This window comes from Urocitellus parryii, chromosome 7, assembly GCF_045843805.1.
Source record: "Urocitellus parryii isolate mUroPar1 chromosome 7, mUroPar1.hap1, whole genome shotgun sequence".
Classification (NCBI taxonomy): Eukaryota; Metazoa; Chordata; class Mammalia; order Rodentia; family Sciuridae; genus Urocitellus; species Urocitellus parryii.
In genome coordinates, this window is record NC_135537.1 from 140,320,549 (window position 1) to 140,335,155 (window position 14,607).

At 33.2% G+C, this 14,607-nt stretch overlaps 1 protein-coding gene across 5 annotated transcripts in view; it reads left to right on the top strand.

The window, feature by feature from the left end:
* Nucleotides 1–14,607, top strand: part of Ssh2 (slingshot protein phosphatase 2) — a 254,003-nt gene that overhangs the window by 2,873 nt on the left and 236,523 nt on the right. The window contains exons 2-3 of one of the 5 annotated variants that reach the window (XM_026388909.2): nt 5,330–5,388; nt 8,589–8,640. The exons of 3 other annotated variants lie outside the window; for them this stretch is intronic. In XM_026388909.2, coding sequence (XP_026244694.2) covers nt 8,623–8,640 — 18 coding nt within the window. In that variant the 5' untranslated portion in view covers nt 5,330–5,388; nt 8,589–8,622. The remainder of the gene's footprint in view (nt 1–5,329; nt 5,389–8,588; nt 8,641–14,607) is intronic. One more of the 5 variants, XM_026388910.2, reaches the window with a different exon arrangement.

Here is a 14,607-nt window from a genome sequence, read left to right on the forward strand (position 1 = left end):
CTCTCTCTCTCTCTCTCCTCTCTCACTCTCTCTTTAAAAAAAAAAAAACTAAATGACTGATACTTCTATATCTAGTAGCCTGGTTTTTCAGTTGTTTATTCAATGTGCAAAGGAATCCTGGCACTGGTGTGGATGAGTAACAATCAGCATTGTTAGCATGACTGATAAGCCAGTTATCTTTCCCTTTAAATTGTCTTCCTATTTGACTTCATCCAGAGCTGTGTTCAGCTGAGTTGTCTCGTGGTGCTTGTGCTCCAGTATTTAACTGCTCTCTAACCTGTATATATTTTGCTGTTGTATCTGCTGTTGCATGAATAGGTTGGGTTGTTTTAAAGGAGAGAGAGTGCAAAAGAAATCCAGAGAAGCATAATAGGAGATTTAATTTTGTAAGGCTGGAAATTTAATTTTTTAAATTAATTACTTTAAGCATTCTTTGATACTTTTTTACTGTAGATTATGGGGCATTTTAATATTGTCATCTTGTCAGTATTCTTTCACTAGGCACTAAACATACTATTGATCACTTACTAGGTGAGAATGACCATTGTACTATTAAGATATAATGTTTAGGGCTGGGGCTATAGCTCAGGGGCAGAGCGCTTGCCTAGCATGCATGAGGCACTGAGTTTGATCTTTAGCACCACATAAAAATAAACAAATAAAATAAAGGCATTCTGTCCATCTACAACTTTTTTTAAAAATTAAAAAAGGATGTAACATTTACCTGTCCATCAGGATCTTAAAAGTCAAGAAAGAAAGAACAAGGTGTAGAAAAGGAGATTGAGGAGCATGATATCAAATATGCATGAAGAACCAGTTCATACTTCTCAAAAGTATCATCTGAATTCAGATTAAGATAAGTTCACTGAAGTCAGTAGTAATAAGTGTAATGATATTTAACATTTCTCAGGTTCTCATCTATGCCAGACATCGTGCTAAGTGCTTTATTTATGTGGATTAACTCATTTACTCCTCACAATATGCCTAAGGAAAGTTGCTCTTATCCCCATCTTATAGATGAAGAAACTGAGACAACAAGATAATAAGGGATGTGCCTTGAATTATTCAGTCAATGATTGAAGTTGTAATTCAAACCTAAGTTGTAATTCTAACTTTAGAATCTTCCATCTTTTCTTCTTTAGTGATCAGGGAATATATCATAGTAAAGTGGCTCTCAAACTGGTTCTTGAAGGATAGGTCTTCAAGACCTATTTTATAGGATTTCTATAGGCCAATATAGAAGCTGGGAAAAGAGTATCACAGATATATCTCAAGACTTTTAGAGACAGAATAGTACAAAGCGTATCTAAAGGAATTAAACAGATCAATTTCAGGAAGGATTTCTTTGGAAAAATAGTAAGAGATAAAGGTGAAGAGCTAAGGCTGGGAAGCTTAGGTGTTTGAACTTGTTGGAGTCCTTAGAAATTTTGAGCATATATTACAGTTGTATTTTAAGAGAATTGATCTAGGATATTAGGAAGAGAGCTCATGAGTGAAATTAGTTTAGTTAGAGGCTGTTGTAGCCCAGGTGGGCAATAATATAGGCCTGAACTGGAATTTTGAAGTAGTATAATGGAAAGAAAAGGACAGATACCAGTGATTATGGGAAAGACTCAAAGGAGTTATGGACTGATTGAATATAGGGGTGGGGGAATCAGAGATGCCAACTGTTGGGATTTATTGTTCTTCCTAGAAAGTAGATGTTTCCTAATTAATAGAAGCAATTTAAGAATTCTCTGGGTGGGGGTAGTGGTGGTGTGTAGCTTATGGTAAGAGTGTGTGCATAGCATATGAGCAGCCCTGGGTTCAGTCCCCAAGAACACCACCAACAAATTCTCTCCCTCTATTCTTTTTTTAAAATATCATTGTTTATTAATTTTTTTAATGTGGTGCTGAGGATCTAATCAGTACCTCACACATTCGAGGCAAGTGCTCTGCCACTGAGCTACAGCCCCAGCCCTCTCCCTCTGTTCTTTCTGGTATGAATTTTATTTTGGTAATTTGTTTTTGACTTTTACAAATTTTTTATTTTTTATATTTTTATTTTTAATTGACATATAATTTTGCATATTTATGGGTATAGTGTGATAATTTGGAACACATATACAATGAGTAATGATCAAATCAGGATAATTGGCATATATATTACCTCAGAAATTTATTATTTCTTTGTGTTGGGAACATTCAGAATCCTCTCTGCTAGCTATTTTGAAATATACAATGAATTATTGTCAGCCATAATTATCCTATTGTGTTATAGAATATTAAAAGATATTCCTCATATCCATCTGCACCCCTATTCCTATTAACCATCATATCCCAATTCCCCTTTCCCAGATTCTGGTAATCACTCTTCTTTCAACTTGCAGGAGATCCACTTTTTAGTTTCCTTTATATAAGTGAGAACATGACATCTTTGTCTTTCTGGGCTTAACTTATTTTATTTAACATAATGTCTTCAGTTTCATCCTGTTGCTGCAAATGACAGAATTTTATTCTTTTTTTAGCTGAATAATGTTCTGTTGTGTATATATAACATATTCTTTATTCCTTCATTTATTAACGAACACCTAGGTGGATTCTATATCTTGGCTATTGTGAATAGTGTTGCAATAAATGTTTGTGCAGATATTTCTTCAATATACTGATTTCATTTCCTTTAGATATACACCTAGTAGTGGGATTGCTGGATCACATGACAGACCAGTTGTAGTTTTTTGAAGAACCTCCTTGCTGGTTTTCCATCATGGCTTCTCTACTTTACATTCCCACCAACTGTATATGAGAATTCCCCTTTCTTCACATCCTTGCCAGTAAAAAAATTATTTTTTTAATGACAAAAATTGTGTGTGCGTGTATGATGTACCATACATCTCAAGTATGTATACATTTTAGAATAATTAAATGAAGCTAATGAACATATCCATCACACATATTTATCTTTTTTTGGTGATGAGAACATTTAAATTCTATTTTAGTAATTTTCAAGTGTACAAAACATTATTAATACCTATAGACACCATGCTATGTAATATATCTCTAGAACTTATTTCTCATAACTTAAACTTCAACTTTTTGGCTAACATTTCCCCCAGTCCTCCAATCTGGTATGAATTTTATAAATTGATTCTTGTATTAATCCAAAATCACATCAACAATATAATACTATAATAATCTTTTACTTTTGAGTAGTGCCTTATACTTCACAGAATGCTGTGTGTGTGTGTGTGTGTGTGTGTGTGTGTGTGTGTGTGTGAGATTTAATTCTAGAGCAGCCTTACAATGGAAAGGTACCAAGTTTAAAAAATACTGAAGATTATAAAACTGTTTGTGTAAGAACCTGCACTAGAATAAGTTTTTTTGGTTCCTGGGCATTCTACTAACTGTGAATTTATATAGAATTCTTGTAAATTTGGATATTTAGTTTCATTACTCTTATAAGATCAACAGCAAATTAGGAATGAAAGATTATATGTACTGCAAAAGGCAGGCTCCTATAATGTTGGGAAATAATAATTGATGGTTTGACAGCAAGGGAGGAAGAAAAACCATGGCCGGTATAAGGAAAAAAATTGTAATTCTTTGCTACTTAATGTAGGGACAGATGTCTCTCTAGGACCTGATAGTTCTGAATATCATAAGAAGGCTTATATATTGTTTGATTTAAGCAATCAGGATTGAGTGTAGAATATTTTTAAATTGATGCCCATCTAAGTTTCAGCAGTTTTGGTATTTGGGGTACATGCTTCACCTGGTTCCAATGGTGGATGCCTGTATTCCTAGCTATTGGAGAAGTTGAAGCAGGAGGATAGAGAGTTTGAGGCTAGCCTGGGCAACCTAGGCAAGTAAGTCTGTCTCAAAAAAAAAAAAAAAAAGGCATATTTCAATTAGTTGGTAAATTCATTTGCACATATATCTTATTTCCTGATGACAAGATATTATCGAGTTATATATAATCAGATTGGCCACATTTCTCTCCCTAACCAGAGAAAATAAAACTAAAGGAAACATGAAATTGATTTCCATGAAGTGTAAAATACTCCAAAGTGATGCTTTTGGGTTTTTTTAAAACATTGCTTAAGAAACTTGCATAAACTTAAGGAATAACACAAGACCATTGTAGGAAATTTGGGAATACAGAAAAGAGATATTTAAAAAAAGTTTCATTATATTTTATAAAGATGAAATGCTGCTGTATATATAATTTCATATTTTTTTGAAATTAAACATTGGTATATATCATAGATACTTGCCCCTATCATTTAAATGGCTGCATTGAGTAGTTATTTTATGATTTATTCTAACCACTCTGTTATTGGTGGGAATCTAGCTATTTTCCCGTTCTTTTTTCTATTACAAATTATGTTGCAGTGAACATCATTGGGCATAAATATATATGTATTAGGGGTAATAATGAGTGTAATGCATTCCACTATTGTTGTGTATTTTAAAAAAACTATAATTTAAAATAAATATATATATTGGTGCTGGGGACTGAACCCAGGGCCGTATGCATACAAGGCAAGCACTCGAACAACTGAGCTATATCCCCAGTCCTAGGCATAAATATTTGACTGCAGTTTGGAACATTTATTAAGATTTCAAGAAATTCAATTACTGGACCACTTAGTATAAACAATTTTAAGACTTCTGTTATGTATTTATGCCTTCTGAAAAGGTTATTCCAATTAACCTTTATTCTAACCAACATAGTGTAAAAATGCTCATTTCTCCTGACCTTATTATTGCTGAATATTCTCATTTCACTTTTAGTCATTATTAATTTTTGAGAATAGTTTTGTGTTTTATTATTAGGTAGATTGATATTTTTCATATATTTGTGGGCATTTATGTTAACTTTTAAAAATGGTAAATTTATTGAGGTATAATTTACAAACTTTAAAATATATCTGTTTAATAAATGTACAATTCAGTGATTTTTAGTAAACTTAGTTATGCAGCTTTTATTTCAACCCTGTATTTCCTTTTTGTGAGCTATTTGTTCATTTAAAAAAAATTTTATATCCTCTTGCTATGTTATGAATATTAATTTTTACATTTATTACAATTTTCTTTTTAATTCAATTTTTGTTACTCTTAGGATAAAGTTTCCAATAAAAGTTTTGGTAGTGAGACCTTGAATGAGCTAACCTTGCTTACTTACCTCTTCAGCCTTGTCTTTTCCCAAGTCCCTGCATTGCACACTGCTCACAGTTAAGCTGACATGCCATGCTCCCTTTGGTTTCTAGGCTTTTGCACATGCTGTTCCCTTTACCTGGAACACTTGTCCTTCATCTCTTTACCTAACTAATTCCTACTCATCCTTCAGGTCTCAGCTTAAATGTCACTTCTTCTGGGAAGCTTCCCTGACTCCATCCCCAGACCATGGTAGGTGCTCCTTCTATGTGCACCATAGCACCCTATACTACCCATGGTGGCTCTTATCTCTTTGTTGTACTTGATGGTTGATTGCTTATCTCCTCAGCTAAACTTTAAGTCAAAGATTGGGTCTGTCTGCATATGTTTGTATCCTGAAGGCTCAAAAGTAGTCAAAGGATGGGCCAATGAGTATTGTCATATTTAGCAATGTTTTCTTTCTTTCTTTCTTTTTTTTACTATTTATTTTTTTAGTTGTAATTGGACACAATACCTTTATTTAATTTATTTATTTTTATGTGGTACTGGGGAATGAACCCAGGGCCTTACATATGCTAGGGGAGCGCTCTGCCACTGAGCCACAACCCTAGCCCATTTAGCAATGTTTTCTATTTTCACTGTTTTTAAGCATAGAGAAACATCTCAGATGCCCCAAAAATGTGACCACTTTTAAGACTTTTGATACATGCTGCTGTCCTCTAGAAAGGTTGGATCATTCTTTCTTTACAACCAGTATATAAAAATATTTCACTGTACCCTTTTAAGCCCTAAATATCCTCCTCCTCATCTATTTTCTTTATCATAATAATAGTTATTATTTATTAGACACATTGTATATTAGAAATCATGCTGAGAGTTTTTTCATATGCTAGGCAAGTACTCTACTACCAAGTAACCTCCTAATCCCCTTAACCAACTATAGTACATTCATTGTTATTAATTTCTACATCATTCCTGTGGGGTATGTATTGTTATTATCTATCTCTCTCACTCTCTCATTCTTTTCTGTCTGTCTCTCTCTTTGTGCTAGAGATTGAACCCAGGGCCTTATACATTTTAAGCACATGCTGTACTAGTGAGCTACATCTCCAGCCCTATTATTTCTATTTTATAAGGAGAATCAAGGCTCAGAGAAGTAAATGAATTGAATAGGTTATAGGTGTGGAATCTGACTTAAGAATGCCTTCTTTTAACTACTAGAATTTTATTGTTGTTTTAACATATATATATTTTTAAAAATTAGAGGTTAACCATTTGTTTTTTTCAAACATTTCCTATTAGACAGGGAAGGAGGCATATGCCTGTAGTCCCAGCTACTGAGACAAGAAGATTACTTGAGTCTACAAGTTCAAGACAAGGCTGGGAAACAAAGAAAAAAGACTCTGTGTCAAAACAAAAGTTTATTATTGTATATTTTATATTCCTTGCTTTGATAATTGTCCTTATGTTTTGCCCAGGTTTCTCTATAGGTGCATATTTTTTTCCATATTGATTTCTAAGTAGTCCTTGTATACTAAAAATATTAACTTTTTGCTGTTATGTTGGAAATTATTTTTCTCTTACTTTAATCATCTGAAATTAATTTGATTGCATTACATTTATTTTAACAACATAGTTCATTTTATGAAGTTTTTTCATAAAATTTTTTTTTTAAATTTTTTTTTTCCTACTGATGTGTAACTCTACCTCTGAAATAGTAAATTTGGTAACAAGCTGTGGTATGTTCCATTGAAGTTCTATTGCTAGTCTCACAGGGATTTAGTTAATTTAGCATGTATTTCTTACTACTTATTAAATTGCATGGATGGAAATTAAACTTAAACTAGCTTAAATTTTAAAATTTGAATGAATGCCTGGGATGTCCAAAGGAAGAATGCGTCTTTGGCATTAAAAAGGTATCTTTAGGTCTCTGATCTTTTCTTTCTGGCTTTATGTGGGTAGGAGAGTCTAGATTATGATGCATCTGAAATGACACTGTGCAGCACTGCCTTTTTATGTAGCACCATTAAATATTACCCCTGGTTCCAGAAGCTTATAACTTTACTTTTTTTTTTTTCACTAAGTACCTGCTGTCATGTTGGCTACAACACTGTCTGGCATCTTGTAGACTTTCTTGTATTCCTATATTTTATTCGTTCATTCAAAAAACCTAGTTGTTGGGCTGGGGATGTGGCTCAAGCAGTAGTGCATTCGCCTGGCATGTGCGGGGCACTGGGTTCGATCCTCAGCACCACATAAAAATAAAAAAAAAGATGTTGTGTCCACCGAAGACTAAAAAATAAATATTAAAAAATTTAAAAAAACCTAGCTGTTACAGGAAAATTATTTCTGACAGAAAAAAAATGATTGTTGATAAGACCCTTTATCTACCTGAAATATTGTAGAGACAAGGTGCACCTGGAAGAGACAGTAAGAATCTTATTCATCAGCAAATATTTAATGAGTGTTATTAGATGCAGGTAATTTCATCAGTTTTCTTTTAGTTCTCAGCTCTAAATTCTTTTCAAATACTTTCACAAACTGCCCTGCATTTTCTTGTTCATCTGAGTAACATAGCTGCTGATCACAGTGCCCCTCATTTTCTTGTTTGTCAAGGGAAGTTCTAGTGAAATGCTCTTGGCTCTGAAATGTAGTGAAAGATCCCATGGTTCCCTAGATTTCCTGAAGGACAGGGAGAAATATTTAATTTATTGAATGGGAAAGAATATGCTTAGAAATATTCGAGGGAGAGGTAGGACTATGTTCTAGTCCATGTTTTTATGGAGCTTGTTGGATTCAGTTTTTTTTAAAAAAGTTACTTGATGCTTTTTTGCATTCTTCATCATAGTTTAGTTTGAGGCTATTTATTTATTTATGCTACTACTGGGGATCCAGCAGCCAGTTAGTCCCTGGCCTCAAGAAATTTAGAGTGGAAGTGAAAAGATTGACATTAAACAAGTATTAAATTTCAGTGTAGTTACCACAGATAGATAAGCCTTGAAGAAGAAAGAGAACATCAGTAAGAACTTCTGATTGGGCCTTCAAGAGTGAGGGGATTTATCAGCAGAGGATTAGGGGTGAGTAGCAGGAGGGAGGGAAGCATTCTTAAATATAAACTGAAGGCCCAGGACTAAAAATGACATCATATAGACTGAAAATCACAAGCAGTATAGTGCTACTGTCACGTAAAATATAGAAAATGGGGTGGAGAAGTAAAAATAATTTCATCTGACTTTTAATATTGTAGCTTTACTTTCACCTTGAATACAGAGTATATATGTTCTTTTGGCTTATCTTTAAAGAGGCTTTGTTAAAATTTGTGAAACCTTAAAGTATAACTTTTAGTAATAGTTATCACATTTTAAGTGTCTGCTGTACAGTATACACTGGATTTAAATAGGCATCACATCTATTTGAAAGAGTACTACATTATTATTGTTCCCATTTTACAGATGAAGAAAAACTGGTTCTCAGGGAGATGTCTAGATGAACAGTGTAATTCAGGTAAGAGTGGCAGAGCTGGGGTTTAAACTTTGGTTGCCACAGTCAGAGAGCAACTATTAGACTAAACTAACTTCTCTGTTTTAGAATTAGTGTCTGAGTTTATGTGTGGTTTGATTCCATTTTTTTAATAATTTAGCTCATGTTTGCCCTGATACAGTTTGAATCACTGCAAGTTTGTTGTTTTGCTGCTGGTTCTTTGCTACTTGAGAAATTCAGTTCAGCATAATATCTTCTCAGATATTGTGGGATGTGATAGGCCATCATTATCGTTGCTTAGAACTTAAAAGTCAGTGGAGAAAACAGCTATAAACTAAGCCTGTGTAATCAAAAACCTAGTATGCTGAGTACAGTAGGAGAGGCACAAACCAAATGTGTACATGGGAAGACATTAGTTCTGAGAGGATAACAGAGAAGGAGTATGGAACAGACTAACTAGAAAAGATGGAATTGCAAAATATCTTTGTAACTAGGAAAATTAAAGATTATTTTTTAAAATTTTTAGATATTAATCCCTTTCATTTCCATTCACAATTAGAAGCCAATTTTTTTTTCCCCACAGGATGATTTTGTTGTCTAAGACATGGTAGGTACCAAAGCTTCTGTCTTTGGAAATTCTGTTAGTATTTATTACCTTGCTCCTCACCTGTATTTTCTCTCATTTGTAAAGCTTCTTCCACTTAAAGAAAATGAAACAACCACCACCACCACCACCACCACCACCACCACCACCACCACCACCACTACTTCTTTTTCACTGCTGCAGCCAGATAGGGGAATATAAGAAACTACATTTAAGATAAAGGTAGCCATCTCCCTTGCAACTTGATGACTGGAACAGTGATTATCCTACTATTCTCAGACACTTATAGAAACTTCAATAATTTAGGAGAGTCCTTTCTTTATGATTAATATATTATATTATCTCAGGCAAGAATTAAACTACATATCAGCATCTTATAACTATTATCTTAATTTATAAGGAAGTCCATTGATTCTTTTTTTCATTCTAATTTGTTATATGACAGAATGCATTTCAATTCATATTACACATATAGAGCCCAATTTTTCATATCTCTGGTTGTACACAAAGTAGAGTCACACCACTTGTGCCTTCATACATGTACTGAGGGTAATGATGTTCATCTCATTCCACTGTCTTTTCTACCCCAATACTCCTTTTCCCTTTTGCCCTATCTAGAGTTCATCTAATCCTTCCACGCCCCGACCACCATATTATGAATAAGCATCCTTAAATCAGAGAAAACATTCGACATATGGTTTTTTGGGATTGGCTAACTTCACTTAGCATTATATTCTCCAAATCCATCCATTTACCTGCACATGTCATGATTTTATTATCTCTTAATACTGAATAATATTCCATTGTGTGTGTGTGAGTGTATACATATATGGCACATTTTCTTTATTCATCTACCAAAGGGCATCTAGGCTGGGGTTTCAGAAGGTGATCATGACTTAGAATAAAAATAATAACTACCAATTATTCTAATATAGGCCATGTGAGAGTGGGGAAGCCTTAAAAGTATTTTCATTTTTCTCTTCTTTGGCCTTCAAAAATACCTGTGGTAATGTGGAGCAGTCTAGTATAGTATTCAAAAGGGTAGGATCTGGAAAATGCCTGCATCTGAATCCTGGCTTTATAATTTTCTAGTCTTAGACCACTTAACTGCCCTGTGCTTTTTTTTTTTTTTTTTTGGTCCATCTGCAAAATAGGGTTAATAGCAGTACTTCTTTCATGGAAATGTTCTATGCATTAAATAAAAGGATGCATTAGTACCATGCCTGGCACCAAATAAGCCTGCATTCATAAAGTATTAGATATTTTTATAACAATGGTGATTTAGAGTTCCTATTTAGTTATTAAGCAATCTTAAAAATTATAACCCAGATTTGATGGAGAAGATATTTCCTTTATGACAATGTAATTCAAATGGATAACCTATTTGAGAATTTAGTTTATCTTTAACTTTATTCTTTCTTTAAAAAATTTTTTACTTGATAATGACATAATTTTAAAAAATTTTTGTAGTTGTAGATGGAGAGAATGCCCCTATTTTATTTGTTTATTTGTTTATTTTTAAATAACTTTATTTAATTTTTTTATTTTTATGTGGTGCTGAGGATCGAACCCAGGGCCTTGATGTTCGAGGTGAGCGCTCTACTGCTCAGCCATAACCCAACCTCATGATTTCATTTTTTTAAGTTAAAAAATATCTGTTCCAGTTTCCAGTCTCCATGGCAAAATATTTTATAATTTTATAATGACTCTGGAATTCCACACAGAATGATTAATGCAACTGTGATCTTTAAAAATTTCCTTCCCAGGGATGGGGTTGTGGCTCATTGATAGAGTGCTTGCTTAGCATGCATGAGGCACCGGGTTCTATCTTTAGCACCACATAAATGTAAAATAAAGATATGTGTCCACCTGAAACTAAAAAATAAATATTTAAAAAATTCCTTTCCCTCAGGGTTTATCATTTTAATAGTCCATGCTTAGTAGCATATTAATTTATTGAACATTTGATATATAATAGGACAGATCACTACAAGTGGTCACCTTAATTTGTATAATCAGATCATAGACTAAATGCATTGGTGTTTTTAATGATTGAGGCCATGAATCGTGTGACAAAATAGAACAGAAATTGCCAGATTTTTTTTTAAATATGGAGAATCCAAAGACACTGAATGTATTCATGGGTTTAAATATATCTTTGTACAAGGAAACAATAGGTGAGAAGAATGATCTGTCTAATCCAGCTATTCCAAGCAGTTGGCAGTTGAAATTGAATGCAGCTCTTAGAAGATGCATTACCAAAGCAACTGAATGAACTCATATGTGATATAACAAGAGGTCTTTGGTTCAGACTTTGGTTGCATTTTGATTACAGTTTTTATTACTGAATCCTATCAGAAAATAGAGACACCATATTTCTTACTGTAAAGAGTATTGAAAAAAATTACACTAAGTTTTCTTTGAACACACTATAGTGATTCATCTTCTTTATCTGTTTATACAAACTGTAGCTTTCTTAACTGAGTATTTTTATTACTGATTCTGTGGGTTTCTGTTAAACTTAAAACTGTATTGACTGAAAAGGAAGTCTAACTAGGCAAAGTGCAGCTAAAACAAAATCTAGGAACTCTAATACTTTCCTATTTCTTTCATGATATACAATCTCGAAAATTAAATCCAGGGCTTTTAGGAGAAAGAAAATAATCTCAGAATATTTCCATTCAAACCCCATTTTTTGGCATTTTAATCTATAAGATATAAAAAATAAAGAAAATTTTTATTAAAAATCTTGAGAAGTCTTTTTGTGTTCTTGAAATTGTCTTACAGAAAATTATAGTTGTGGTCCCAAAATGAAAACTTAAAGACACAAGGATGATTTGGACCTCTTCATTGATGATCTTGTTCAGAATACAAGTTGGCTGAAGGTTAGAATATTGGTCTCCAAATTGATCTTTGGTTTCTTTTCAGTTTTTTTTTTTTTTTTTCAGATGACTGAGACACTGAAAGGAAGACTCTAACAACTCCTAGGCTTCTACTCTTTTTTTTTTCCCTCATAGTTTTTTTCCCCCTCTTAATAGAATTAAGGAACTCTAATACTTTCATTTGCAAATTTGTTATTCAGTTTCTACTATGTACATGACTTTATTATTTAAACTGCTAGTATAGTCTACTGTTTTAAAAATAAATTGCCTTATTTTGAATATGTGATTTATAAAATTGGATGGTTGAGGTTCTGTTCTTTATTTATACTGCGGATATGTTGAAGTCTCTCTCCTGATTTTTCTTTCTTTCTTTTTTGTTTCTTCCTTTTTTTGTTCTTGTGGTGCTGGGGGATAAAACCCAGGGCCTCATACATACTAGGCATGTATTATACTACTGTATCCCCAGCCCCCCTGGTTTTTAATCTTTTTATTCTGTACTTTGTGGCTCGTATTTCTAAAGTAATCATGGTAATGATTCTCTAGTTAGAAATGATTATGTGGACTCCAAAGTGAAACTTGTTTTTTAAAAAGATCATCCTGCTTCAGCCTTCCAAAGTGATAATTTATTGTGTATGTTTAGGGTTTACAACCTTAAAGTGGTATCTATCACCAAAGCAAAATATTATAGAATTAGGTCATATATAGATTTAAAGTGAAAGACAAAGGAAAAAATTGAATGGACAGTTAGTTGCCTTTGGAAATTATTCAAATAGACAAAAAATGTTATTTGAAAACTTATAGGTCAATAGTTGAGAAAATCTCCTGTAACATAGTTTTTTTTTTTTTCACAGCTATTTCTTAACCCCTAAAATTAAGAAAGTTCTCTTTCTTATTTTTGTTTATTGCCTACTTGATTTATTACCGACTTTGTGAAATAACATTTTGGAAATTAAGAGCAGAATTTCAAGATCGGTAAGCCATGTGACAATGATAATGAAATAATCAAGTTTTTTAATGCTTCTAAATCTTTTTTTTTGAGATCATATAAGTTACTTTTATTCATTTATCAAGATGTTTTGAGTGCACAGTTTGATCCTAAGACTTTTTTTAAAAAAAGTTTTAAAATCTTTCTTATTACTAAGAATAAAGTGTTTTGTATAGAGACCATCGCTATATACATTTCTATCCTGCCAAATTCAGACCCAAAAGGAGAGTTTCCCACTCTAGCCAATTTAATAATGATTATATATCTTTAGTACTCATTCTTCAGGAAGTAGGTTGTACTATAAAATCATGGTTAATTGCTTTTAGGCCTTGGAGCCAGATTCTGGAGTTAAAATCTCAGTTCTACCACTTACTAGGTATATGACTTTGAACAAACTAATCTTACTAAGCCTCAGTTTCCTTATCTGTAAAGTGGGGTCAATTTTTTGTATCAGGGATTGAACCCAGGGGCACTTAACCACTGAGCCATATCCCCGCACCCTCCCCCGTGTGTGTGTGTGTGTGTGTGTGTGTGTGTGTGTGTGTGTGTATGTATTTTTTTTTTTTTGAGACAATTTGCTAAGTTGCTTAGGGCCTCGATAAGTTGATGAGGCTGGCTTTGAACTTGAGATTATCCTGCCTCAGCCTTCCAAAGTGATAATTCTAATAACCTATTTTTACAGGATTATTGTTGGGTTTCATGAACGAACTAAGTGAATGCTTAGTACAGTGTCTGACACTGTTGCATAAGGAGTGATTCAGTGATTACTACTGTTATATAGATTTATTTCTGTGCTTTCTACACAGTATTATATGCACTACTTAATTAAAATAAATATATATAATAGCTTGACTTTAGTGTGTATTTATTATAGGTGATATATTTTGCTCTTTACTAAATTGTGTGTCAGTATATATTTGAAATATAAGACTTTTCTCAGGTCTGAGAATATAGCTCAGTAATAGAGTATGTGTTTAGTATGCACCCAGCCCCCATGTTTAATCCCCAGCACCAAAACGAACAAACAGACAAACAAAAACAACAAAAAAGAAATGTTACTTATAAGAAATGGTACACAGTATACCCTGGATTGAAATTGGTATAACCATCTTTATAATGATGTACATTTGAAGATAGGACTTTTCTTTGTGGTTACCTGTAGCTACCATTAAAGTGATCAAAATACTTTTTAGATAGAATTCATTGAACATTTACACTATGCATATGAGTTCCCATTTTAATACTCAGTGGGTACAACTGAAAGATTTTCAAATAATTTGACTCTATTTTTCTATAGAACTGACAAGAAATAGTCTGGCAGTTGAGACAGGTACATCATTTTTTGCTTGCAGTAAGTCTGGTTTTTAGCTGTCCTATACGACAACCACCTTGAAATGCCCCAAAACATCGTTCCTCACCTGTGACATTCTATAAAGTTTTTGTGAAATTCTGGCTCAGTGACTTTGAGTACCAGAATCCTAAACTTTTACCAGGAAAGTACAGTGGTGGTACAAACTTTC